This window comes from Octopus sinensis, linkage group LG5, assembly GCF_006345805.1.
Source record: "Octopus sinensis linkage group LG5, ASM634580v1, whole genome shotgun sequence".
NCBI classification, from domain to species: Eukaryota; Metazoa; Mollusca; class Cephalopoda; order Octopoda; family Octopodidae; genus Octopus; species Octopus sinensis.
The window spans coordinates 37,264,743-37,292,506 of record NC_043001.1 but is presented as its reverse complement, the minus strand read 5'-3'; the positions used below and the strand labels follow the sequence as shown (position 1 = coordinate 37,292,506).

The 27,764-nt window shown below is 36.2% G+C and overlaps 1 protein-coding gene across 1 annotated transcript; it reads left to right on the top strand.

Annotated features, from left to right (window-relative positions):
• Positions 1-26,983, top strand: LOC115212350 (apoptosis inhibitor 5). The gene is made up of 13 exons (XM_029781220.2): positions 1-159; positions 9,796-9,957; positions 10,974-11,142; positions 13,009-13,160; positions 14,713-14,853; positions 16,142-16,207; positions 17,448-17,642; positions 20,235-20,422; positions 21,435-21,528; positions 22,004-22,123; positions 23,445-23,476; positions 24,749-24,873; positions 26,615-26,983. The coding sequence occupies exons 1-13, from the start codon at positions 94-96 to the stop codon at positions 26,791-26,793; spliced, it is 1,689 nt and encodes a 562-aa protein (XP_029637080.1). The 5' UTR covers positions 1-93; the 3' UTR covers positions 26,794-26,983.
• The last annotated feature ends 781 nt before the right edge of the window (positions 26,984-27,764 follow it).

Here is a 27,764-nt window from a genome sequence, read left to right as displayed (position 1 = left end):
AGCTTCCGGTTTCAGTGCTGCCCCATGCTATTTCGGTTAGAACTGTTATTGGCGGTGGATCTGTATTGATTCTGTGGAACGTGATCGGAAAAGATGGTCACTGTTGAACAGCTATATAAAGATTTCGGTGTGCTACAGGATGCATCAAATAAATCTGAGGTATGTATTTCTTGAAAAAAATTTTATCCGGCCATTCACTGAATTACAACTTTTGACACGAGGTATTGTGACCAAAGCAAACCAACCAAAATACAAAGTGCCGAAGAGTTTCGAAGCATGTTTGTTATTTGTATCAATTCATTGCTGACTTTTTTTATGAATCATATTCTAATCATTGTTACGATAGAGAAAACAGTGGTGTAGCTATTAGCGACCCCAAACATGCGTAATTGTTTATCTAGAAACACGGCAGTTTCTATTGTATATCAAACTCGTAGTCTTGTCCCTTTAGTTGTGACAATGTCTCTTAAGAAGTTAATTCAGATCTGTTGGAAGAATGTTTAAATATTTTTCTTTTTCTTTTTTTTTTAAATATATTTTAGAGTTAACACGACGTTTAAATTCAGTCAGGATTTTATATACAGTCGTGTATTGTTGATCATTAAGTCCGTGATCATTGATGATGCGATGAGTAATGGACGAGAGTGTGGAACATTGACTTTGGCCTTATCTAGTTACGAGTGGGCAACTTCATCTAATGGGGACTGCAGTATACATTTGTCAAACTAACCTTTTAGGAAAAGCTTACCTTATGTTTAAGTAGTATATGAAAATCAGATCTAAGAAAAGCTGAATTTGGGATGCATTTAGCTGCTGTTAATTTTGTTTTATTTAACATAAATTTGAGTTCTTAACTAAAAAATGTGCGTAGTTTTTATTTCTGTTATCATCAGACTAACAACTAAATGTAAATATAATATTATTTTGGTTTAGAAAATCAAGCTTTCATTAATGTAGGATGTTATTATCAATGACATAAGGGACATAACTCTATTTTTGTTGACAAATTTTAGAGATATGTCATTTGAAACTGCTGTGCACTACTTGAAGTATGAAAATATTTTGTAGTCATACAGTTTCTTAGTTTTTAGCTTGCAGTATCACCATAGCTTTTATTTTTCTACTTTGAAGTAGTTTGGACAGATATAAATAACAGTATATTTTAATGCAGTCTTAAACGCCGTTCCATCTCCAAAGGAAGTTTAATTTCCTTAGAATTCATCTAAATATGCCGTTTTCGATTTTTTAGTCTATCTGCATCTACCACTTCTTATTCACCTTGGAAATTTTGGATACCTCTGCTCCTGGAGGGACCTGTGCGGAACCAAATATACTTGTCCAAAGAACCGGACTTGCTATTATGAATTGTTTTGTGTATCTTGGCAATTCTGTCTTCAGGGATGGATCAACTTGAGGACTGAAAAGGATTCTGTTGCGTTTGGGACATGGAAAAACGATTGTGGTCAGATATTGGGTTTGAAACTGTCTGCCTAATTTTTGCATCATCACATCCCAGCTATACTCATCTGAGACATGGACGATGACACATTTAAATATTTGAGAAATTTAATCATATGTGTCTAAGATATATATTCAGCATCATCTGGAAATCTTTTACATCTGTTAAAAGTACTGGGAAATATAGATAATGTCCATATGTAAACTTGCCTCATCAAATACTATTGGTATTAGTCATGTCATCAATTTTGATGATGTCATGCTTCCAAAGTGATTACTCTAATTGCTTCTCAGAAAATATCCCCAGCACAAACCAAAAATGATTATAACATTACCAAAAACGGTCTTATGTTCTTGAACATCAGCATTGTTCATTGGGAATATCTTGCTTTGAACAAAAATGAATGGCTGTCTGTAATAATGAACACTAGCATGCAGTGAGAAAATTCAAATTGGCCATGTGGTGAAAGATGATCTTCAGATGTGGAGACTCATGGAGGTGATAACAAGTGACTAAAAGTTTTGTTGATTTGCTGTGCTTGAGAAGACTTGTCATCATCGTTTAACGTCCGTTTTCCATGCTGGCATGGGTTAGGTGGTTTGACCGATGTCTGGAGAGCCAGTGGCTGCACCAGGCTCTTTATCTGATCTAGCAGTGTTTCTAGAGTGTAGAGGGTGCTTTATATGTGCCACCAGCACAGGAGCCAGTCAGGTGGGCCTGGCATTGATCACATTCGGATAGTGCTTTTTATGTACCACCGGCATGGGGGGGGGGCAGTCAGTGGGTACTGGCATCGGTCATGTTCAGATGGTGCTTTTTTTGTGCCATCAGCATGGGTGCCAGTCAGGGGTTACTGGCATTGGCCATGTTCAGATGGTGCTTTTTTGAAATTGTAGTTGTGGTCAGTACCAGTGACACATAAAAGGCACCTGGTACATTTTGTGGAGTGGTTGGCATTAGTAAGGGCATCCAGCTGTAGAAACCAAGCCAAAACCGACTAGAGCCTGATGCAGTTCTCTGGCTTACCAATTCCAGTCAAACTGTCTAAACCATGCCAGTGTGGAAAATGGACACATAATGATGATGATGAATGCTTGAACACTCTGCACAGTTAGAGGATTCAGACATAATCTTAACTGCACAGTTTGTGGTCATATTACATCATGTAAATCATCCATGTAAGTTTACATATTGGGAGACCAGCTTGAGATGCTTATTTGCTTACAACTCTAATAGCACCAGTGGAACACTGGTGTCCTTTTTGTCCAAAGTATGCTCATCTATTGGACTGAAAATCCATTTTGAATGAATCCAAAAATGTGGAATTGTTGTTGGTGTGAATCTTGACCAAATTATGTTAACATATGTTACAAAAAAAAATTTTAAACATAATCAGGACTAAGTAATCACCAGTGGGCCTATAGTAGAAATGCTATCAAACCTGTTGCAGGTATATGTCTTCATTAAGAAAGTTGTTATGCTTGAAATCTCCCTTGTTTTACCCTTCTTGTCTGCACCCACTACACTCTCGGAGTGGTTGGCGTTAGGAAGGGCATCCAGCTGTAGAAACTGCCAGATCAGATTGGAGCCTGGCGCAGCCATCTGGTTCGCCAGTCCTCAGTCAAATCGTCCAACCCGTGCTAGCATGGAAAGCGGACGTTAAATGATGATGATGTACATGCATGCATGAGTTTATGGTTAAGCAGTTCTCTTCCCAACAATGTGGTTTTTAGTTCAATCCTATTGTGTGGCACCTTGAGCAAGTGTCTTCTACAATAGCTCCAGGTTGACCAATGTCTAGAGTGAGTGAAATTGACAGGTAGAAACTATATGGAAACTCATTGCGTGTGAGTATATTTGTGAATGTTGATGTTTCAAGGTTTCACTTGTCACTGCTTGATCAAAATAGTGATATGATGTTTACATTCTCTGTTGACATTATGACTAGACATTCTGAGCTTTTGAAGACCAGTGAAATAAAAAAAAAAATCTTTGCTGACAAACAGGTAAGAGTTGGTGATAGAAATAGCATCTTGTAAAATTCAGCCTCAAGTAAGTCACCATTCAGCCCTTGCTAGCATGGGGAAAGCAGACAAAAATAACTGTAGAAACCAAGCTTAAAATGAAAGTTATGTGTGTGATATGATCCACTTAGCTAAGAGAGCATTAATCATCATCATCATCGTTTAGCGTCTGCTTTCCATGCTAGCATGGGTTGGACGGTTCAACTGGGGTCTGGGAAGCCTGAAGGCTGCACCAGGCCCAGTCTGATCTGGCAATGTTTCTACAGCTGGATGCCTTTCCTAACGCCAACCACTCCATGAGTGTAGTGGGTGCTTTTTACGCGCCACCGGCACAGGTGCCAGATGAGGCTGGCAAACGGCCACAATCAGATGGTGCTTTTTATGTGCCACCAGCACGGAGGCCAGACATGTATGTTACACATTTAATTGCCATTTTTGAAGATCATGTTAATTAAATTTGACAGAAATTCATTCACTTACATTTCTGTCTTCTATCACCCTGTTACTCCATATTACTCCTGCTGTTTTTCTATTCATTCTCCTTTCCAACAACATGTTGCTTCTTATCAATGTCTCTTTTCCGTCACACCTGCATTTCTTAGTCTCTCTCTCCTATCATTTTTTTTTTACTTACATACTATACTTTCTTTCACCTCACCTTGGTTCCCCCTCTGTTATCACTGTCTTCTATTCACCCTTTTGGTCACTATGTTTACTTCAAATGAATAGTGACAATGTAGAGCAGAGAGCCTCTTTAGTTTTTTTAGGGGACAAGACTTCTCCTATGCTGGTGCCATGATAAAGGTACTCAGTATACTCTGTAAAATGATTGTTGAACACTCGAAGACAATGTAGAGTTGCCTTATCAAGGACATGATGATTTCTCTATTGCCGATCTATGATAAAAAAAACAGCCAATGTGCTGTAAAGTAGCCTTAGGAAGGGTATCCAACAATGGAAAACCATGCCAAAAAGTGGAACTTATGAGTGAGATGTGGTTCTCCAACTTATCTAGATATAGGAAGGTAGTAAGCTATCTTCTATATCTATAAAACTCAAAATGCGTGCCTATGTGTATGCTTTTTATGCATTTCCACATTTTTCATCCGATTTTGATGAAATTTTTTTTATTAAATGGCAAATTTACCCAATCAGGTCACTGTTGCATTACTGATACCTAGAGATACCCACTTCCAGGGAGCAAATCGATAAAACTGAAGGGACCCCCCGTCACACACTTTAAAAAAAAAAAGCAAAAGTTGCATGCAAGTAAAGTTTTTACAGGAATGTCCAATTTTTATAATTTTAGTGTCAAAAAGACCGTCATGTTGCGACATTTCAGACAAATATTTTGGCACAGCCTTGGGGCCTCTGATTCCCAAGAAAATTATGAAAAACTTTGAAAAAAAATCGATTTTTTGCATTTTTACAAAGTTACACATAGAAAACTTTTTACTGGAAAGTCTCATTTCCTTGGTTTTTATGGCTAAAAAAACCCACCATGTAACAGCGGTTCTACCAAGTATCTGTTCTATGTCTAAAGGCATCCCTGTGTGACAAAAAACCCATGAAAAACTGAAAAAAATTGATTTTCTTCAAGTTTTGCATCTTTGAAAATGGCCAGAGAGTCTACTTCTCCAGCTCTAATGCTGTTCAGCTGGTACAAGAACCCAAGGACACTGTGCTCACTGCCTTCTTTAAACTATGCACTAGTGACCCTTCGCTAAAACCCTCCTGTATCCTCAGGTTCCATCATATATTTGGAAAAAGAAAACACGCATTTGGGAATGAAGGAAACAAGGACAACCCATCGAGAGACAACCAAACTTAAAATCTTTTCCCACCCTTGTAAGAGTTTATACAGTTCGCCCTTACCAACAGGAATGTTTTTACCTTCATCTACTGCTGCACAAGGTCATGGGACTGACATCTTTTGACGACCTGAAAAGCTTTGATGGTGAAGTTTTTGCTACATACTGCGAAGCCTGCCTTAATCCTTTAGCATTTAAATCGGCCATATCTGGCCAAAAGTATTCTACCTGTTTTATGTTCAAACTGGCCAGATCTGGTTTCTCACACCAACCCTACAATATTGTTTTAAAAATTAACAGCTACCTCATCAAAATCTCATAGCTACAAGATAATGCATGATTAATTCAAAACAATGTGGATGAAAAAGCATTAATTTTGGCAGAATAATGTGAACACTAAAGGGTTAAACGTAGCCTACTAGATGGTGGTGCTCAGTGGGATGCAACAATGGTGGAAGCAGCTACAATACGTTCGGTGAGGAGTCTTCAAAAGCTCTCTGCAGTGCTACTGCAAACATGTGAATTCAGTCATCCTGTAACCTTATGGGAGAAATACAAGGAAGACCTTTCAGAGGACTACCACCACAAAGGACAACTTCTGTTGCCTCACTTGAACGTCAGTTTCAAAGATGAATTCTTCAACAGAGCGTTCATTGACATTGAGGATAGCCTACTTACTGCTGGCAGTAACAATCTTTCATTTCATGGTTTACCAAAAGTCAGTAGAACAAGCTCGCACACACTACCAACAGGCATTATTCAGGAAACAGCCTATGACGTCGGTGTCCTTCAACAATACATCAACGAAAATGAGCCAAAGTTGCTTCAGGACCAGCTGTACACATACAGCGCCGTCTACACTTCCATTCGTGAATGCAAAGGAGGTATTTTCTTTTTAGATGCCCCAGGAGAAACTGGTAAAACATTTGTGATAAACTCCTCCTTGCAAAAGTACGCCAGCAAAAGGGGATCACTTTAGCTGTAGCTTCTTCCGGAATTGCCATGACTCTTCTGCCTAGGGGTAGGATGGCTCATTCGACCTTCAAACTCCCGTTCAATGCTTCTGTCTGACTCAACCACCTGCAATATTACCAAAAACTCAGACAAAGCAGAAGTGCTGCGAAGGTGCCAGCTCATTGTTTGAGATGAATGCACCATGGCACATAAAGGATCCCTTGAAGCACTGGACAGGACCCTCAAAGGCATCAAGGGCTGTGCTTATCCCATGGGAGGTGTTTCCCTCCTGCTGCCTGGTGATTTCAGACAAACCTTACCCATAATTCCAAAAGCACCAGAGCCGATACTGTAATGGCTTGCATTAAGTTATCTTCCCTGTGGCAGGACATGACAATTTTGATTCTTACAACAAACATGAGGGCCCAGTTTTTCGGTGGCAACTTATCGGGTGACTTCTCCAAGCAGCTTCTCACTGTTGGTGATGGTACAGCTCCCTCTGATGCAGCTGGAGAGATGGCTGTCTCACACATAGGCATGCCTGTGGACACTGTGGATGACTTTACAACTGCTGTTTTTCCTTATCTGCACATAAACTACCAAAACCTGAATTGGCTGTGCGAAAGAGCCATATTAGCTCCCAAAAACACATTTGTTGTGAAACCCAATGAAAACCTACTGCGAAGCCTTCTTGGAAACCTTCACACCTACAAGACTGTGGATCAAGAAGAGGCTGTTAATTTTCCCACAAAATTCCTCAATTTCTTGCACCCCTCCAGACTACCACCTCATCAACTGCGCCTCAAAATTGGAGCTTCGGTCGCAATGGAATGCAGTTTGTGGTAAAAAAATGTGCTGCCTCTTGTTATTGAAGCAACAATTCGTATGGGTTGTGGTATCAGAAACATCTTTATACCCAGGATACCTCTTACTCCATCAGATAAGCAATGCCTCTGTCCCTTGTGTTGATTTAAGTTCCCTCTTCAACTTTTCTTTTGCCATGTCCATCAACAAGTCCCAAGTCAAGCACTAACAATGACAGGCCTCCATTTAGGCCAACCATGCTTCTCGCTCAGCCAGTTATATGTCAGATGCAAAAAAAACCTTTTCGTGTTTGCCCTGAAAGCCAAAATGAAAAATGTTGTCTACTGTGAGGTGCTGTAGGCCATCCAACATACTGCAGCTTCCCTGCCAAACAGGTTTATAGTGAGCGAGTACTATTGTTGCCATTCTTTCGAAATTACCTGTTTTCCTTAAGTCTTTTTTTATATTCTGTCTGTTACAGTTTCTCAATCTCCTTGTAGATGGCTTGAATTTTGGCCTCACTGCACCCACTGCTTTACATATGAACGAAAAAGGACGTTTATACCTGTGAATGGTTAACAATCCTTTTCAGGGCTATTGTGAGAATGATAACACGGCCCTTTTCAGGGCTACTTCACATTCACTTGTTGCACCTCCTGAGATGCTCTTGTGGCTTCTCCAGGGCTTTTCACTGTGTCGTTACTACTTTATTTATGGTCTATGAGAAAAATCACTTCTTCCTCAATGCCAATGTTTGCAACTTAATGCAAAAAATATTCAAAGAGATGTACAACAACAACAAAAAAAATGGTAGAACCTATTAAGACCATTACTGAGTATTTAATACCTGAGCAATGCCGGGTAATCCTGCTAGTTTTAAAGAAGAACTAATTCAGCCCATTACATAAAATGAAGATGAAGTTAAACATATACACATGCACAGTTTCATTTGAATAGTACATTACATAAACGTGCTTTGTATTGGATCAAGTTTAGCCAGAGATGTTAAAATGAAATGGTACATTATGTAGAGCCCCTTTTCTGAGATTATAGAACAGTCTAAACCACAAGGCCACTGTTGGATTGCTCATTACTCCTTGGATGATTTGAGAAATAACACAAATACTGTGCCTGATTACATAAAGTAGTCGAAACATTTGATATTGACACAAAATAATGAATATATGTCATATCAAAACTATCAAAAGCATTTATTTAGGTATTCTTATAATTCACTTAAACATTATTTTTATTTATTCTATGTTTTTAGAATCATCTGTGGACAGTATTTAGTCATTTAAACACATATTTGCGAAAAACACACACACTGCCTTTGATATTGACAATGCTCTTAAAAAAGATTGAACCTAGTATGTGAAATGTTTACTGTGTGATGATTGAGATTGTATTCTGATTTGTAAAAGCATGTAGTAAAATACATAATTATTTACGAAAGTAAAACATGTAATTAGAAAACAAACTATAAATTATGTGAACTTCAGAAGCAAATTGATTTGGAATAATATCTGATTATTATTAGAAAGATTTAAGCACATACAAAGTGTGAGTTCACTTTGTAACCATGTGGTTGTGAGTTCTGTTTCCCTGTGTCGCCTCTTGGACAAATGTCTTCTACTGTCACTTCAGCCAATCCGTGCTTTGTGAGTGGAATTAGTAGATGGAAACTGTGCAAGCTTGTCGTATGTGTGTGTATATTTACATTCGTGCCGGTGGCACGTAAAAAGCACCATCCATTCGTGTCCGTTGCCGGTGGCACATAAAAAGCACCATCCGTTCGTGGCCGTTTGCCAGCTCTGTCTGGCACCTGTGCGGGTGGCACGTAAAAAGCACCCACTACACTCACGGAGTGGTTGGCGTTAGGAAGGGCATCCAGCCGTAGAAACACTGCCAGATTTGACTGGGCTTGATGAAGCCTTCTGGCTTCACAGACCCCAGTAGAACCGTCCAACCCATGCCAGCATGGAAAACGGACGCTAAACGATGATGATGATGATGATGTCATCACATCTTTTATTGTCTATGTTCTATGTTACTATGGATAAGATGGTTTGAGGATTGAATTGTATAACAGTAATAACATTTAATAAATGTTGCTTACTGCAAGTTATGGATGATTTTTTAATGACTTCATTGCTTTCAGGCTTAGCTTAAGGTATTTTTGTGCCCGACATCACAAAATGTGTCTGAATAAACATTGCCGGACAGCAAATAGAGACTCGAACATTGCTTAGAAAATAATTTTCATTTTTAACCTCGTGTATAATATGCACTAGGGATTTTGACCTTTAAATCTTGGGGAAAAAATGTGGATTATACTCAAGGATTTACGGTATATAACAACTATATACAACTGAAGAAAAAATATATTTACAGATACCACAAATACAACAGAAAGAGTTTTGCAGCTATTAAACAAACTTAGTGGGGTGATGCAGGGTGAAAAGAAGTAAGTATATATGTATATACAGACATGACCAGCCACAATAAGTTTTTGTCTACCAAAATTTCACTCACAAAGTATTGGTTTAACATGAGCTGTAGCAGAAGATGTTTTTATCAGTCTACTTTAAAAGTAATCAGCCTTAGGGAGAAAAAGCCCACCAAAAACATGAGATTTAATGCTTGAATTTGTATTGTTTGGTTGTGAATTGGAGCGAAATACTCATTGTTGAAAATGAAAAAAAAATCTCTGTCTGAATAAAATGTTTGTTTCACTTTTCAGCATGAAGAACAGTATCTGTCAATCCTAAGTGCAGTTAAAAGTGGTGCTAGTGAGAAACGATTGGCATCACAGTTCATCGCCCGGTTCTTTAAACACTTCCCACAGTTGAGCCAGGAATCATTCAATGCTCTTTTTGAATTGTGTGAAGATGATGACATTACAGTAAGTTATTCAGCTGCTCCTCTTCTTTATTATTCCTATATATAATGAAGCAGTGTATTTGCTTTGCATTACTGTTACATGTGTGTGGAATGTAAGCCAGTATTTATATATTATTTGTCTGTGTAATCTCTCTTCTACTTGCAATTAATGGTTAATGAATTCTTGTATAAACCAAAATGGAGGTATAGTCACTGCCCTACATATTTTGTTTTTGTTATTATAAACATTGTTAAATATTCTCTAAACTTTACATTACTTGTTAGTTTACACACCAACATAGACATATATAATGCTAAGCTGTCAAGCCTGTACTATTATGCAAATGGGTTGTGACATTCACAATCTTGTTTATATTTTTAATCATATTACTTTCTTTGGCAGCTTGCAAGGTATGCATAAGTGATCCCTGATAAATCTTAAGACAGATGGAACTAGACATATTTGTGTGGATGGGGGTGTGTGTCTCTCTCTCTATATGTGTGTGTATGTGTGCATATATATATATATATATATATATATATATAATATGCCTGTGTGTGTAATAAGCAATATATTATAGAAGTAATAGTAAACAAATGTATGTTCATTTATAATGACAATGGTGATGATGGGGATGTAATATGAACATAATAATTGGGTGAAGGTCATATAGGGATGTAATATATAATATCATATCTACACTGGAGTCTCTCCCAACAGTTATGTTCGTATTAAGTTGTATGATAGTCTCCCATCTATCACCTCTCTACTATTACTGTACCTTCCCACTATCTCTTTATTGCTCATCCATCATGCTACCTGTATAATAAAGGATGGAGTGCATACATATATATATATATATATATATATATATATAAAAGAGAGTGTGTTTGACATGCTTAGCTTACCTGAAAATAAAATCAATATACTAACCAACCACCAATTTATTAATGTAACCACTAATGTACATTAAATTTTGTTTTTAACTTTTTGTCAACATTATTTGTCTGTTATATTTTTACATTACAAATTCTTAGATCCGGAAGCAGGCAATTAAAGATCTTCCAGCGTTGTGCCGAGTTACACCTGAATTTGTGTCCAAAATAGTTGTGGCTCTTATTCAGTTGCTGCAACATTTCACTGACAGTTCTGAGCTGAGCTTAATCCAGTCGTCCCTCACCACATTGTTCAGCATCAATGCTTCAGGTTAGCCATACACTTTTACTTTTTGTGGGTATTTTAGATACTAAATTACTAACCAAATGTTAATGTCTTGAACATAATCAAATCCATTATGGTACAGGTATGAGTGTGTGGCTAAGAAGTTAATTTCTCAACTACATGTTTTTGGGTTCAGTCCCACCTGGTATCTTGGACAAGTGTCTTCTACTTAGTACTTGGGCTGATGAAAACCATGAGTGGATTTAGCCAGTAGAAACTGAAAAAAGCCCATTGTTTGTCTGTGTGTGTGTGTGCGTGGTGGCACATAAAAAGCACCATCCGATTGTGGCCGTTTGCCAGCCTCGTCTGGCACCTGTGCCAGTGGCACGTAAAAGCACACACTACACTTACAGAGTGGTTGGCGTTTGGAAGGGTATCCAGCCGTAGGAACATTGCCAGATCAGACTGGGCCTGGTGCAGCCTTCTGGCTTCTCAGACCCCAGTTGAAACGTCCAATCCATGCTAGCATGGAAAGCGGACACTAAACGATGATGATGATGTGTGTATGCTTGTGTGAATGAATTTATATTCTCCTTATCTTCACATACATTCACCAGTTCAAACAATGGTCTTGCAGATGGTGTTGTTTGCTTGCAATCCGTTACATAAATATGGATAGGTTTCTTGACATGTTGCACAAACTTTGTAAACAAAGGACTCATTCAAAAAGTGTCATTTGTTTCCAGTTCTCCTCACAACCATGTCTGAGCTGCTGTTTGATAGACTGGGAGATTATTACTTGACTTGGAAACAGAGATGGGTTGGCATCAGTAAAGGCATCCAGTCATCATTGGAAATTCTATCCCAGGATACTCTTGTCTTACCCATGCAAACATAGTAAAGTAGATGTTAAAATGATGCTGATGCTAAATTCATTGTAGTTGTAGGAAAAGTACATTAGCCTAACTTTTCACATTGAAAATAGCCATCAAAGGACCAGCAGTCATGTTTTTGTTAAAATCATGCAAATGTTATAATAGAAAATGAATGTGAAAGAGAAAAAAAATAAAGAAATTTTAGCATCCTACAATATTATTTTTTTACTTTTTTATTTAAGCATTGGACAGAGAACTAGCAGAATCATTAGCACACTAGACAAGATGTTCAGCAACATTTCTTCTTGCTTGATGTTCTGAGTTCAAATTCTGCTGAAGTTGATTTTGTCCTTCATTTTTTTTGGGTAGTGGGGGTGGGGGTCCATAAAATAAGTAACTTCTTTCTTTACTGCCCACAAGGGGCTACACACAGAGGGGACAAACAAGGACAGAAAAACGGATTAAGTTGATTATACCGACCCCAGTGCGTAACTGGTACTTATTTAATCGACCTCGAAAGGATGAAAGGCAAAGTTGGCCTCGGCGGAATTTGAACTCAGAACGTAACGGCAGACGAAATACTGCTAAGCATTTCACCCGGCGTGCTAATGTTTCTGCCAGCTCGCTGCCATAAGATAAGTAACATTTGAGCACTGAGGTAAATGTGATCAATAAATCTCTGCGTCCTCAAATTCCAGGCCTTGTGCTTATAGTAGAAAACATTATTTTACTTATGGATGAATTAAGAAAATTTTGTAAGTGAGATATTTGTTTTGCTTTTCACTGCATTGCAAAAATTGTTTGGGATTTAACAACTATAATCTTAATAATTAAAATATTCTCTTTCTTTTTTTCTATGAATGAAGAATTGTTGATGAAAATTTTGACTAATGTTAACTGCTTGTTTCTAGTCCAACTCCCTCCTGCCTCAGAATTATTGTGCATACTCCCTCATTTGTTTTGCTGAAAACTTTCTCTATTGTTGAAGATGACTACTTTATATTGTTGATTTTCTGATTTTGCTTTTCTTTTTCAGGTACATTGAAAGGTCTTTTTAGTATGATTCTTGGAGAAAATGACTGCCTACGGGATCTGGCTCTTAAATTCTTAACAAATAAAGTAAAAGTATTACCCGAGGATACTTTAGGGAAAGAAGATGAAGATCTCATTGTAGGAGAGTGCAGAAAGGTATATTGTAAACTCTTTGAATTTAATGTGAGGGAGAGCTTGTGATACAGTATGAGAGGCTCTTTTTGTTACAAATGTATTGACATTTCTTGTTTTGTAAATCTAAATATTTCTTGCTTCAAGCAACTAAACTAACCTTTCCTGCTAGGTGGTGAGACAGACAAGCACTTCTAATAAACCCTTTCTGTCCTAGTTAGTCAGGTAAACTCTTCTTGCTGTGCAAGACATGCTTTTCTTACTGAAAACAAACTGGTTGACATTCATTTCTCAGGTAGAGAAGCACTAATAGCTTTTTAAACTGTTTCTTGCCTTAGGATGAATTTACAATATTGGAAATATTTTATCAAGTACTTTATATCTGTTTTATTCAAATTAGTCATTGTAACATTCCACTGCCTATATTTATTATCCTGTCTGATATATTTATAGTGCTTGATATGTTTATTATTTTGGACTGGTATCCATGCTAGTGGAGTGCTAAGAGTACCATCCAAGCGTGATTGTTGCCATTGCAACAAACTGACATCCGTACCAGTGGCACATAAAAAGCTCCATTTGAGCATGATTATTACCTGCATTCCCTTACTGGCACCTGTACTGGTGGCATGTGAAAAAACATTCGAGCAAGGTAGTTGCCAATGCAGCTGGATTGGCACCTGTGCAGGTGGCACATGAAAAGCACCATTTGAGCGTGGCCGTTGCCAATGCAGCTGGATTGGCTCCTGTGCAGGTGGCACATACAAAGCACCATTTGAGCATGGCCGTTGCCAATACTGCCTGACTGGCCCTCGTGCCAGTGGCACGTAAAAGCATCCACTACACTCTCGGAGAGGTTGGCATTAGGAAGGGCATCCAGCTGTAGAAACTCTGCCAGATCAGATTGGAGCCTGGTGCAGCCATCTGGTTCACCAAACCTCAGTCAAATTGTCCAACCCATGCTAGCATGGAAAGCAGACATTAAACGATGATGATGATACTAATATGACATTAGTGAGATTGAACTGGAAGAGCTTCCATTCAGTTTCTGTCTAGCAATTCTACTCTCAGCAATGTATTGCTTGGCCTGTGGCTATAGTAGAAGATATTTCCCCAGTGGGACTGAATTCAAAAGTTTGTGATTGCAAAGCCAGCTTCATAACCACACATCCATGCATTATATTATATTTAATGTGAAAGGCTGCGAGTTGGCAGAAGTGTTAGCACACCGGATGAAATGCTTAGCAGTATTTCATCTGCCGCTACATTCTGAGTTCAAATTCTGTCGAGGTCAATTTATCCTTTTATCCTTTTGTGGTCAGTTAATTAAGTACCAGTGAAACACTGGTGTTGATATAATTGACTAGTCCCCTACCCCCAAATTTGAGGCCTTGTGCCTCCAGTAGAAAGGATTATATTATATTTAATGTGAATTTAGAATGTTTGTTATGCTCAGTTGTCTGTGATACATGTAGGAATTATCTAATGATTTGTAATATACAGTGAATATTTGGCAACCCATATATGTGTTTTTATACCATATTCATATGTGATTTCATTTGTTCTCTGTTGACAGGTGCTAATGGATGTAACCTGCATGGAATTTATTGCCATTATGAACATGTTAAAGGGCCTAAAATCAATGAGTACAGTAACTGGCCGTCAACAGTTGGTGGATATTATTATCATGCAAGCAGAATTGGACCAAAAATTTAATGTTGGTGAAAGCTTAAACTCTCTTTATTGTAAAATACTATTTTGTCTTGAGTAATTGTTTATCAGACTTAAATTCACTCCTTTATTGTTGTCATATCTGCAGTTTTGTGTATTGTTGTCATATCTGCAGTTTTGCAATTGTTTTAATCTCTAGCATCCTAGATTACAATCAAAGTTTATTTTATTTTTAGAGGTTTATTGTAAACAATAGGATTGTTTAATGTAAGTTTCCAATGAACCACCTACTGATTATCTGCAATTTAAGCTGGTAAGAGTGACAAGGGTTGTTTTTGCAATTCAAGCAGAACAAACATTGCAAGGGATTTTTCCCGCCCCCGCAAAATACTGTTTTTTCTTATCAGATACATGTCTAGCCTAATGACTTATGCAATGCTTTCACCTTTCCCATACCATTTAACCGCCTCCTCAAGCCTTTTGGGAATAATTGTTCTTATTACAGTTATCACTGAACTGAGTATGCTTAGGAGGCATTACTTACCCTTTATTCAACCAAAAATATAGGGTGAATGAGAGCAGAGGACATTACCACTTGCAGTACCATGTGGAAACACAGCTGACTTGCTGGAGAGATATGTCTGTGCCATCTATCAGCAAAGAAGTAATTACCTGGTATCTGATTACCTCTAGCCTGATTATGGATGTATCTCTTCTATTCCTAACCTAATTTTCAATATATCCAATTTCTTTCTGTTTTTAAACATCTTAAGATAATTTTATTAATTTCTAGTCAGTATATCAGTGAATAGATGCATGATAATTTTTAAAGTACAGCATATCAGGTAATATTTTTCTTTTTAATGCCACTTTTCATAAGTAGCTGTTTATTGTTGATAAGAGAAAGGAAGAAGAATTAAGCCAGCTGATAAAAGGTATACCTTACTGGTAAATGATATGCAATGCAAATGGTTATTATCATTGCCAATGTTTCTTGAAGTTCAAATCTGACCTTATCAATTGAATATCAAAAACAGAATTTATTTAGAGTTTCAGCTTTGACCAGTTTATTAATTATATACTAATAATAGGAAAATAAAATAATAAAATTGGCCTGAAAAAATCAAACATACACGAGTGTAGACAGTGTGTGTGCACGTGCGCACACACATACACACTATCTAAGCCAACAGGTGTTGGCAATATTTTCTCTGTAAAAATGTAGAAAAAATAAAGAAATGAGTCAACCAACACAAATTCTGATGGTGTTTAATTTTACTATGCACAGCACCCATATAACTTATGATTAAATTAATGGCTTTTTTCTTCTATAGCCTGAAGACCCTGATAGTGCTGACAGATTGATGCAGTGTGTCAAGCAAAGTTTACCTCTTTTCTCTGTGAGTAGCTTTCCCTATATTTCATCATGCTTATTTTAATTAAAGAATTATATTGATTTTTATATATATTTGGATTAGGTGTAGCCATGTCCTTATGATTAAGATGTTCACTTTAGAATCACTTGGTTTAGGATTCACTCCCACTGCAAGGATATTGCCTGCTGGTGTCTTCTGCTATAGATGTGGGTTGACCAAGGCCTTGTGAGTGAAATTTGATGGACAGGAACTGGAAGAAGACCATTGTGTGTGCGTGTGTGTTTGTGTTTGTGTGTGCATATTTCATCATCATCCTTTAATGCCCTCTTTTCCAAGCTTTTGTGGGTAAGAGAATTTGTTGATGCAGATTTTCAATGGCTGGATGCCCTTCCTGTTGCCAACCCTCACCTGCTTCCAAGTAAGTTAATATTTCCCCATAACTAGATAACACAGAAGACTGTAAATGAACAGCTTCACTTGTATGATGAAGATGCTCGTTTACAGCTACCATGTGATATGAAGACAAAGGTAAACATAAATACAGTCACACGCATACATATGTACACACACATACATATGCGCATATATATATATATATTATATAGGTAATTAGGGTAAATCCCAGATGTTTCCTCTTGAAGCACATCTGCTTTTTCTATTATTAAATTCAGTATGTGTCCATATTCTAATAGGAAATTCCTTACAGGTCTATATAACATGTTCATTTTATATAGGGGTTCATCAAGGTAGAGGTTTGTCAAGAATCAGTCCTTAGTCCCCTCCTTTTCATCATTGTCCTCCAGGCCATAACAAAGGCTGGATACCCTTCCTAACACCAACCACTTTACAGCATGTACTGGATGCTTTTTTGTCATGCTACTGGCAGCAGTGAAGTCATCATGCAGCTTGCAAGACTATGAAACCTGAAGTACAGGTGGGGATGTCGGTGCTTTATGTGAGGAGATGAGGGGGTTAATGTATGAGAGAGGAGTGAGGGTGCAGAGTAGGTTCTTGTAGGGGAGCTACATGGCTACTCATGTTTAGAACAGAGGGTGAGAATGATCAATCAGTAGGAGTTGCAATGAAATAGATAGTGGAGATGAGGTGCCCAGGTATGAGGTGAGTAGAAGTGAGTGGAGCAGAGAAACTTAAGAGTGTGAATGGGTGAGAGGATAAATAGATCATTAGGTTTAACATGCTTTACTCAGATTAGTTCTGTCTTATTTGGCCTCTTCTTATATTATTGTTGTTTTCATTTTTGTAGAAAAATGTCCATTCCAAAGTATTTGTCAGCTACATATGTGATCATGTAATACTAGATCTCTCTAATTTGATGAATGTTGATGGAGACGTCAATGTACAACTTGAAATGCTGAAGCTCTTTGCAGAGATTTCAGAATTTGCTGGAGAATTGGATGACATTGAAGAAAAAGTGGAACGAATTTATGAAAAACTAATTGTAAGTATTTGCTCTTTCTTCTCCCAATTTGTTTTTATTTTGATGATGATGATGTTATACATCAAGGAAGACTTATTGAAGAAATTATATAAGGGAAATCTATGACTTTGGCTTCACAAATGAAATAACTAAGGACAGATATTTTGAAAGATACCATTCAACCCATACCAGCTTGGAAAATAAACATTAAAAAAACATAGGAGTAGCTGTGTGGTAAGTAGCTTGGTTACCAACCACATGGTTCTGGGTTCAGTCCCACTGCGTGGAACCTTGGGCAAGTGTCTTCTACTATAGCCTCGGGTTGACCAAAGCCTTGTGAGAAGATTTGGTTGACGGAAACTGAAAGAAGCCCGTCGTATGTATGTATATGTGTGTGTGTCTGTGTTTGTCCCCCCAACATCACTTGACAACTGATGCTGGTGTGTTTACGTCACTGTAACTTAGCGGTTTGGCAAAAGAGACCAATAGAATAAATACTAAGCTTACAAAGAATAAATCCTGGGTCGATTTGCTTGACTAAAGGTGGTGCTCCATCATGGCCACAGTCAAATGACTGAAATATGTAAAAGAGTAAAGAGAGAATATATTAGTTATCACATACTATGATGCAATAGATTTGATTGCTTATGGTGTTAAAAAAACTAGTCAACTAGAGATGCAATTTTTAGCTGTAATGTCTCCACATACACACACCTCTCTCTCTCATGCAGGCATGGCTGTGTGATTAAGAAGATTATTTGCAACCATTTGGCTTTAGATTTGATCCTATTGTGCAGCACTACTATAGCTTCGGGTTGACTAATGCCATGTGAATGGAATTTTGTAACTGTACACATATCATCATCATTATCACCACATATCTGTGTGTGTTTTAGTAATATTTGTAACAGACATTGAATGTCAAAGGGAATTTTTTAAATTTCAATGAATAGTTTTATTTACAGTTAAGATTGTTTCCATGACATTTAAAAAAAAAAATTCACAACTGTTGTACATCAACAATATTTAAATAGAAAATTGTATATTTACCTTACAAACAGCAGGACTGACTATTTACTACTTGAAGGTTTTTGTAAAATAGTTTAACCACCCACAAAGTTAGTGGCTTTAAGTATTGAAAGTGAAATAGGTTTACAGTAGAGTTTAACTATTATAATGACTAGGTTTTTGTAGATTTGTCAATATTTTAAAAAGGTTTCTCTTTATTCTAGTCTCCTCATCTTTATTTTTTGCCTTTCACAAACAGTCTTTTATTGTATTTGAAAGTAAAATATTCAAGGCCATATTTTTGGTGGTATGTAAACAAAAAGTAAAGTTTGAGTAAAAAATAAAAGACAAGCCTTATTTTTTCTTATGGGGAATTTAGTGAATGAATTTAGTAAACTTCCTTGTTTTTTTTTATTTCGTTTCTCAAAAGAAATTACTTGAAAATCATCTTGATCTGATGTTAAGTGTGTCACAGAAAAATGAACTTAGAAACACAGCTTTTGTTATAATACAGATTTTAAAATAATTTATGGTACCTTATCTCTAAATATTTTCATTCAGTCTTATTACATATTCATACTATTGGTTTCAAATTTTGGCACGAGACCAGCAATTTCAGGGAAGGGTCAAGTTGATTACATCGACTCCAGTACACAACAAGTACTTATTTTATCGACCTCGAAAGAATAAAAGGCAAGGTCAATCTCAGCAGAATTTGAACTCAGAACATGTAGGTGAACAAAATGCTGCTAAGCATTTTGCCCTGCATGCTAACAATTCTGCCAACTCAACGCCTTGCATATCCATGCTATTGAAGTTTCTCTTTCCATAAAGAAAGTCATATCATTAGATTTTAAAAATTATTTTCCAGCTTAGTCAAATGAAGAGGAGTGATAACTTTTGTAGAGTTGAATCTGGTAAGGCAAAGAGAAAAGAAAACCACAACTCATGGGTTGCTGTAGTAGTAAACAGCATGTTAGAATATTGAGTTACCCTCAGACTGGATACTTGGTCTGAATGCTTGCAACAGAGTGGACTCCACTAAAGACACCCAAAGGGTCCAGAGCTGATGTGAAACAGCTTAGGTGTACTACCCTAGTAAACTGTGTGCAGACTTACACGCAGTTTTGTTCTACTTGATTTTACTCACAGGGCTTGTGTTGATCTAACTTTATGATAAAAGGCACTTTCCCTAGGTGCTAGATTTTAAATGGATAGGTTGCTTTGTTAGTCTCATAATTTTATTTCTTTGTTATAACATCATTAAAAATGTCTTCATGTAGTGAGTGATTCCATAGTAGATTCCTATGAGACAACTTGAATTGAGCACTGCAAATTAGTTGTCAATTGTACACTTGTGTCACTGCATATAGTCATAGGGATATACCATCAGCTGTTGAGAGTTAAGTGCTTTTGCTCAGACACAGTTATAATGATAGAATATATATTACTAACCACAGTTTGTGTTCTCATTTTGCAAATGAAGCTTTTTGTAGTTTAGGTTGGGGACAAGATCTGTGATAAAACTGGCTTTGAATGTTATAGAATTTATTTGTTTATAAGGTTTTCATCAAGTATGTGATAATCTATTTTATCTCCTTGTAGGAATATATGCCATTACCACCATCAGAAGAGAATGATGATACAGCTGGAGAATCATCATCTGAAGAACACAAATTACAGTTTTCTTACGTTGAATGTTTAATGTTTACATTCCACCAGCTAGGCCGTAAATGTCCGTCTTTTCTCTCAGATGAAAGCAATGCTGACAGACTAAAGGATTTCAGAGTGAGGTATGTTTCAGAATGTTTAATGCCTCTATAGATCACCACGTGTAGAGAATAGTATTGTTTATTGAATGGGTCTTTTATGATAGTTAATATTTGCATAAACACAACAATGTAGGGCTGAGGGTCTTGTTTATTGGGTTGGCCTTTAAGAAATGAGAATATTTTGTGTGTAATATATAGTGTAAAATGTGACAACCAGAGGATTGAAACTCTTTATTACGGAGTCATGTGTCCATGCAGTTCACTGACATGAATTGGTTTAAGAGGGATTAGTATGGATATTTTAGTTTTTTTTTTTTTGATAATGTACAAAGAGGGTGGGACTCTGTAATTGATTGCTTTAACTCCAGTGTATTGCAGTAGTATGTGTTACATCCAGTATTTTGTGGATGCTTCAGAGATGGAAGGCAAAATTGATATGTTATGAATTGTTATAAATAAAAGATATTTTATGTGTATGAGAAATTTCATTAAGTAGATTTAAAATATGTTATACATTGTGCATAACAACAATGTGGGATTTAGCAGGTACTTTTCTGTTTTGTAAAAGCATTTTTTCCACCAATTTTTCAGATTGTTAGATTCCAATGGTTTAGTTTTTTTCCTCCTTCAAAGTAGAATTGGATTTTAAATAGAAAATATTTTAGGTTTGTCATCATAGTCATTGTTTAACATCCGCCTCCATGCTGGCATGAGTTGATGAAATATTTTTTGCATAATGGTTTGGTATTGAGGAGAGAAATGTATTCATGGCTTTGCAGGCCTTCCCGAGATAGAATATTTTTATTTTTATACACTTACATACCTGGTAAAATTGATTTAAAAATAGAATTTTTAAAACTATTTTTTATTGAAAGGAAAGAAATAGTTTCATGAATGTAGTTGAAAATTTTTAGTCTGAGCCAGAAGCTTGCCCTCAAAATTTCTTTATAGACATTTGATAAAAAATTAGCTGGTGATTGCTGAGATTTCATTAACTATTAAATACTGTATTCTATTGATGTTTTGCTTATAGATTACAATATTTTGCACGTGGAGTGCAAGTGTATATTAAACAACTGAGGACTGCACTACATGGGAAAACAGGAGATGCACTAAAAACTGATGAGGTTAGTATTATAGTTTTATATTTAAGAGATGAGGAATTGTGTACATTATTTGCATTATTTACATTTAACGGATATTTGTCCTCATCTTGTTTGTTGTTAACACAACATTTCGGCTGATATACACTCCAGCCTTCATCAGGTGTCTAGGGGAAATTTATTATTCAGGTCACTGCTTGGAATCTTGGGGTTAGTAGCCCATACTCTTAACCACTATGCCATATGCCCTGATGAAGGCTGGAGGGTATATCAACTGAAACGTTGTGTTAACAACAAACAAGATGAGGATAAATATCCGTCAAATGTAAATAATGTAGAGGTTAGTATTGTTTTGATATTGTATGTTAGATTAGTCATTCTTCTGTTTTAAAGCTGTATCAGAAAATAATCATATTTACAGACAAATGAATTTCCTTGAGAATGTTTCTTCACTTTTTGCTATAAATCATTTTGATTGTTACAATTTCTTGTTTTTCAGAACAAAATCAAGGTCATTGCTCTAAAAATAACTTCTAATATCAATATTTTAATAAAAGACTTGCTTCATACTCCTCCAGTATACAAATCAGTGGTCAACTTATCTTGGAAACCTATTCATGTGAGTATGAGTGTGTGTGTATGTGTGAGTGTATTTACATGCACACACACAAACAAACACACATATATATATATATATATATATATATATAAATAAGCAACAAGAAAAACTCCGGTAATTTGGTATGTTCTTAAAATTTAAATCCACATCTTTGTCTACCTTCTCTATAATGTTGCCACTTGATTTGAAAATTTTTGTATTAATGGAAAACCTCTATAATTGGCTGATGAGTACTCAGCATCTTAAATCTGTTGTAATACTTACAACATTTAATAAAATGATGTCGTACGAAATGATCGTACCAAATTACTGTAGTTATTCTTGTTGCTTATTTTGATTATAATCACCCCACAGATTTTTATGGTTAACACCATACAAAATTCTGGTGCATCTAAATTAAGTACCATATTCATTTGAATCTAAATTTTTGCTGAACTTATATATATATATATATATATAGATATATTGTTTTGTATTTTAAAAATATAATCTTGTCTAGTAGCTTATGTGTGTGAATATCATTATATCATTGGTAGAGAAGATCTGTGTGTAATCTCTAGTTAAAAAAAACACTTGGGAAATGAAACCTACAAATGTTTGTCATCATCATCATCATCGTTTAATGTCCATTTTCCATGCTGGCATGGGAAGCCAGGAGGCTGCACCAGGCTCCAGTTGATTTGGCAGTGTTTCTACAGCTTGATGCTCTTCCTAACACCAACCGCTCCTAGAGTATAGTGGGTGCTTTTTACATGTCACCGGCACAGGGGCCAGAGGGTGCTGGCAACGACCACGATCGGTTGGTGCTTTTAAACATATCCATATTTAAGAGATACATTAAAAAAAAGGGGGTTTTATGAAAAAATATATCAAAGCCTCAATACAAATTGAAGTATCATCATCATTATTGTGGTTTTAATGTCTACTCTTCCTTGCTTGCATGGGTTTTTTGGAATTTGTTGAGGCAAATTTTCTAATGTTTGGATACTCTTCCTGTTGCCAACCCTGTTTCCAAGTAAGAAAATGTTTCCCCTACAACCAGATATGTTTTCATGGAAGATTGGAAATGAAGGACTGTGCTTGCATGGCAGTGACACAACTATCACATGATGTCAAGACTGCAAGACACACACACATGCATATGCACGCTATTTTTTTTGTGGAATAAAGCTGACAGGCTGATAAATAAGTTCCATGAGGGTTAACACTAATGTATTGCTTGTGACTGAGATGCTGTTTGTTTAACTGTTAGAATTTGCAATTGAAGTAATCATGTTTTTCCAGTCTGATTTGTTGACCTTTTTTACTTTTGTATTTTCAGATTCCCAGTAAAAGCCCTCCTGCAAACATAGGGTATGTATTATTTATCTTTTCTGTTATCATTTACTTGTATTATTCTTCAGACTATGGCTATACTGGGGCACTGCCAAGTGGCTGTGTGGTAAATAGCTTGCTTACCAGCTACATGGTTCTGGGTTCAATCCCACTGTGTGGTACCTTGGGCAAGTGTCTTCTACTATAGCCTTGGGCTGACCAAAGCCTTGTGGGTGGATTTGGTAGACAGAATCTGAAAGAAGCCTGTCATATATATATATATGTGTTTATGCATTTGTGTTTCTCCCCGCCAACATCGCTTGACAACCAATACTGGTGTGTTTACATCCCTGTAACTTAGTGGTTTGGCAAAAGCGACTGATAGAATAAGTACTAGGCTTACAAAGAATAAGTCCTGGGGTCGAGTTGCGTGATTAAAGGTGGTGCTCCAACATGGCCACAGTCAAATGACTGAAACAAATAAAAAAAAAAAGAAAATGAAATAACTGCACCCCTAACCCCGTACTTGTTTTTTTCTTTCTAACTGGTACTTATTCTGTTGGTCTGTTTTGCCAAACTGTTACGTTACAGAGACATAAAGAAATCAACATAAATTTGCAGGCAATGATGGGGGACAAACACAAAGATATGTGCACAGAGAGAGGAGTCTTTTGCACAGTCTCTATCTACTAAATTCACTCCCAAAGCATTGGTTGGTTTTGGGGCTATACTAAAAATAAAAAAAAAATTGCTCCAGGTACTGTGCAATGGGACTGAACTCACAGTCACATGGTTGCAAAGTAAGCTTCTTAACTACACGGCCATTCCCGTGCCTAATACATACATATAAAGTGTTTAGAGATATTTTGTCTTTCATAATTGAGTAGAAAATGACCAAGTTTCTTCATAATTGTTTTTCCCCACACAGCACTGCTGAAATCTGTTTTGTCTAGATGTTTCTTAAAATTCCTGAAGTTTATTTGTGTGTGATTTGGTATCAGTTTATTTAACAATTAAGAGGATCATTAGGGTTGTACAGAATATATTTCAGTTTTTTGTAATTACCCTTTTGAGTTCAATTCCTGTTGAAATCATCATTGCCTCTCATCTTTCGGTGGGGTTGTAATATATAAAGTTCCAGTTAATAACTGTGAACTTAATTGACTATATGAACCACTTCTCACCATAAAAGTAGGTGGGGATTTTGTGTCAATGTTAGAAATCAATATATTTAGCCGATATTAATTTTCTAAACTTATAAAAAATATATTGTAGCATCTAAAGTTAATGTTTTTATTTAAACTATTTTAGTATAAAGCGCACCAGCAATGAAGGCTTTGATTACAACACGAATCGTAAATCACCCAAACAAGACAGAGCCTTATATGCTCCGCCTGGTGGTAAATACAGCCAAAAAGCAGGGACATTTCCTCAAGGTAATTTAATATTTCTGTCTTTTTTCATTCAAGGTATTTTAGATCATTGAATATATAGCTTTACATTTATCAATTTGTGTTGCAAGATTCCTGATATGAAATCGTGTGTTGAAACAGGTATTGTTGTATTTCGGGATGGTATTTTTTATTTTATTTTTTTTTTGCTAAATAAACACACACATTATATATTTGTTCTTCACATGTTTATTACTGTTCTTATTTTATCCTATGTCTCATTGTCCGGAAATCTTTCATCACGCATCTGATTTCCAGACAATGGACATAAGATAAAATAAGAAGAGTAATAAATGAGTGAAGAACAAATATATAATGTGTGTGTTTATTTAGGCAAAAAAAAAAAGGTTAAAAAATACCATCCTGAAATACAATAATACCTGTTTCAACACACGATTTCATATCAGGAATCTTGAGAAAATTCTGCATTTTGGAAGTTATTTCTTGTTAAAGTTGTCATATTTCGGTAATTTCAACCAATCAATGAAATGTATTCAGCTGAATACACGTCATTGATTGGTTGAAATTACCGAAATACGACAACTTTAACAAGAAATAACTTTGAAAATGCAGAATTTTCTCAACAACGCCAAGAGTAAAAGATGTTTTATGTGACACATTCTACAAGTATATGAAGTTTGAAAGTGTTTAGTTACAAAAAATTATTTTTTAAATCTGTTGGTCAAAAGGTAAAGCACCAGAACAGTAATAAAAGAATGAAGAACAAATATATTGCTGCTATAAATTGTGCCTCTTGTTGATTTACTTTGTCTTTGTTTTTAAGCATATTATTGTTACCATGTTGCAGAGAAATAAGTGAGCCTGATTTAGAAGAAATGTAAATAGCATTTGCAGAGAAAATACCATTTCAGTATTAAGAAAAGTGGCAAAAGAGAGAGAACTGTAAGCTAGTGGTTGTTTGTTGGTGAATTAAATTTCTGTCAGTCAGCCAATTAACTGTTATCTGGATGTGATTATTAGCATGTCTGCATGTGTGAAGCAGCATTTTCAGATATGTGAATAGTATCCCAGTATGAACCTCAATTCAGTTTTGTTAAGGATCAGAAACTAATTAGGGGTTGAAATATCCCTTGATCCTAGAGATTTCCCAGTTTCTGTGATGCAGTTTTGGCAATGTTATATATGTGAGTTTACCATGAGAGATCAATAGACATTATTAGTTGTAGCAGTTGTAGTAACTTTGAGGGTTACATCCTACCCTAATGTAATCTCCAGGGATACAGGCATCAAGCAACAGGACCTCCGTAATGCTATGATGGACCGTGAAGTCTAGCGTAGCATAGTAAATTCCATTGTCTCGACCACGGTCGAACAATGATGATTGAGGGTTTTAGTTGTGTTCATGATTGTAGAAGGTGCGGTACCAGTTTGTTTCATAAAGAGAAGAATTTCTCCATAGCAATTGTTTAACTGATCAGATGTGTCACTGTTTATTATTAATGGAGTGATGCTAAAAAAAGAATCACTTTAAATCTCCAAGAGTGTTGATTTTATTTTGGTTGAATGACATCCATAATGATTGAAAGCACAATACTTTGGCTATCACATTACCAATACTACAGACTCTCTCTGTAGTCAAAGTTTATTTTAGAACAAATATATTTATATTCAGATATAGTTAAATTTATTTACTTAATAATCATTTAAATTTTAAAAATTTTTGCCTTCTTTTACTATTTCTCACCTATGTTTTTGCTTCTTGCAGTAAACCGTGGTGGCTGGCAGCAACAGAGAGGTGGTTTTGGAGGTTTTAACCGCGGCAATCGAGGTCGAGGCGGTATTGGCGGCAGTGGTGGTGGCGGAGGCATTGGAGGAGGTGCAGGTAGCATTGGGGGTGGGATACACAGAGGCAATGGCAGTGTATTTAGGGGCCGGAGATTCTGAAGTGGCTCAGGAGCAGAAAATGTGGTTCAATTCTGAAAGAGCAACAGTGTTTTGGTGAAGCGAGATGAATGTAAGAGCACAAAGTATCTTGAAAGTGGAGTATGAGAATAGTTGCTGCTGTGATTATCTACCATGGCCACATTCTTTTTTGGCAACCAAGTGCTTTGTAAATAAAATACATGAACATTAACTCATGATGCTTTAAAATTATTTTACTTGACACGGCATCAAAGGCAGACCTGAAGACAAGATTTGAGAAACAAAGCTGTTTCATTTTATTTATCATTTAAAACAGCTTCACTTAGTCATTTTCATTTTAATATTTTGTTTCATTTTTCTATCTCTCTCTGTGTTCATCTGTGTAAGATGTATATGTATGTGTGTATGTATGTATGTATGTATGTATATATATATATATATATATATGCACACACACACACACATATTTATGTCTGTGTATGTATGTATGTATGTATGTATTCATATATATATATATATATATATATATAATATATATATATATATAATATATATATATGCACATGCTCACATGTACTTACATGTGCATTCATATATGTGGTTAAGGTGTAGGGTTTTGGGCTCAGAAATTGAGTTAAGGTGCAAAAACAATACAATCTCCTTTTTTACTATAAGTTAATGTCAGATTTGAACTCCTTACCTTGCAATGAGTAAGCATTTTACAACCACTGTACTTCCAATATATAGTTATATATGTGAATATGAATCTATTCATACGTGTTTGGATGTGCGTATGGGCATGTTTATATATTTGTTGTGAACTCCATAGGAAGTGGCAATGTCATACAGGATATTTTGTAGTGTCCGGTTAACTACTTCATGTTTTTGTGTTCAGTCTTAGAGCGAACTTTGAATTTCAGGCATCTAGGGTTTATCAAATTTACACCAGTAAGATTCTGGAAGATTTTTACTCCAGCCATATTGTAACTAAT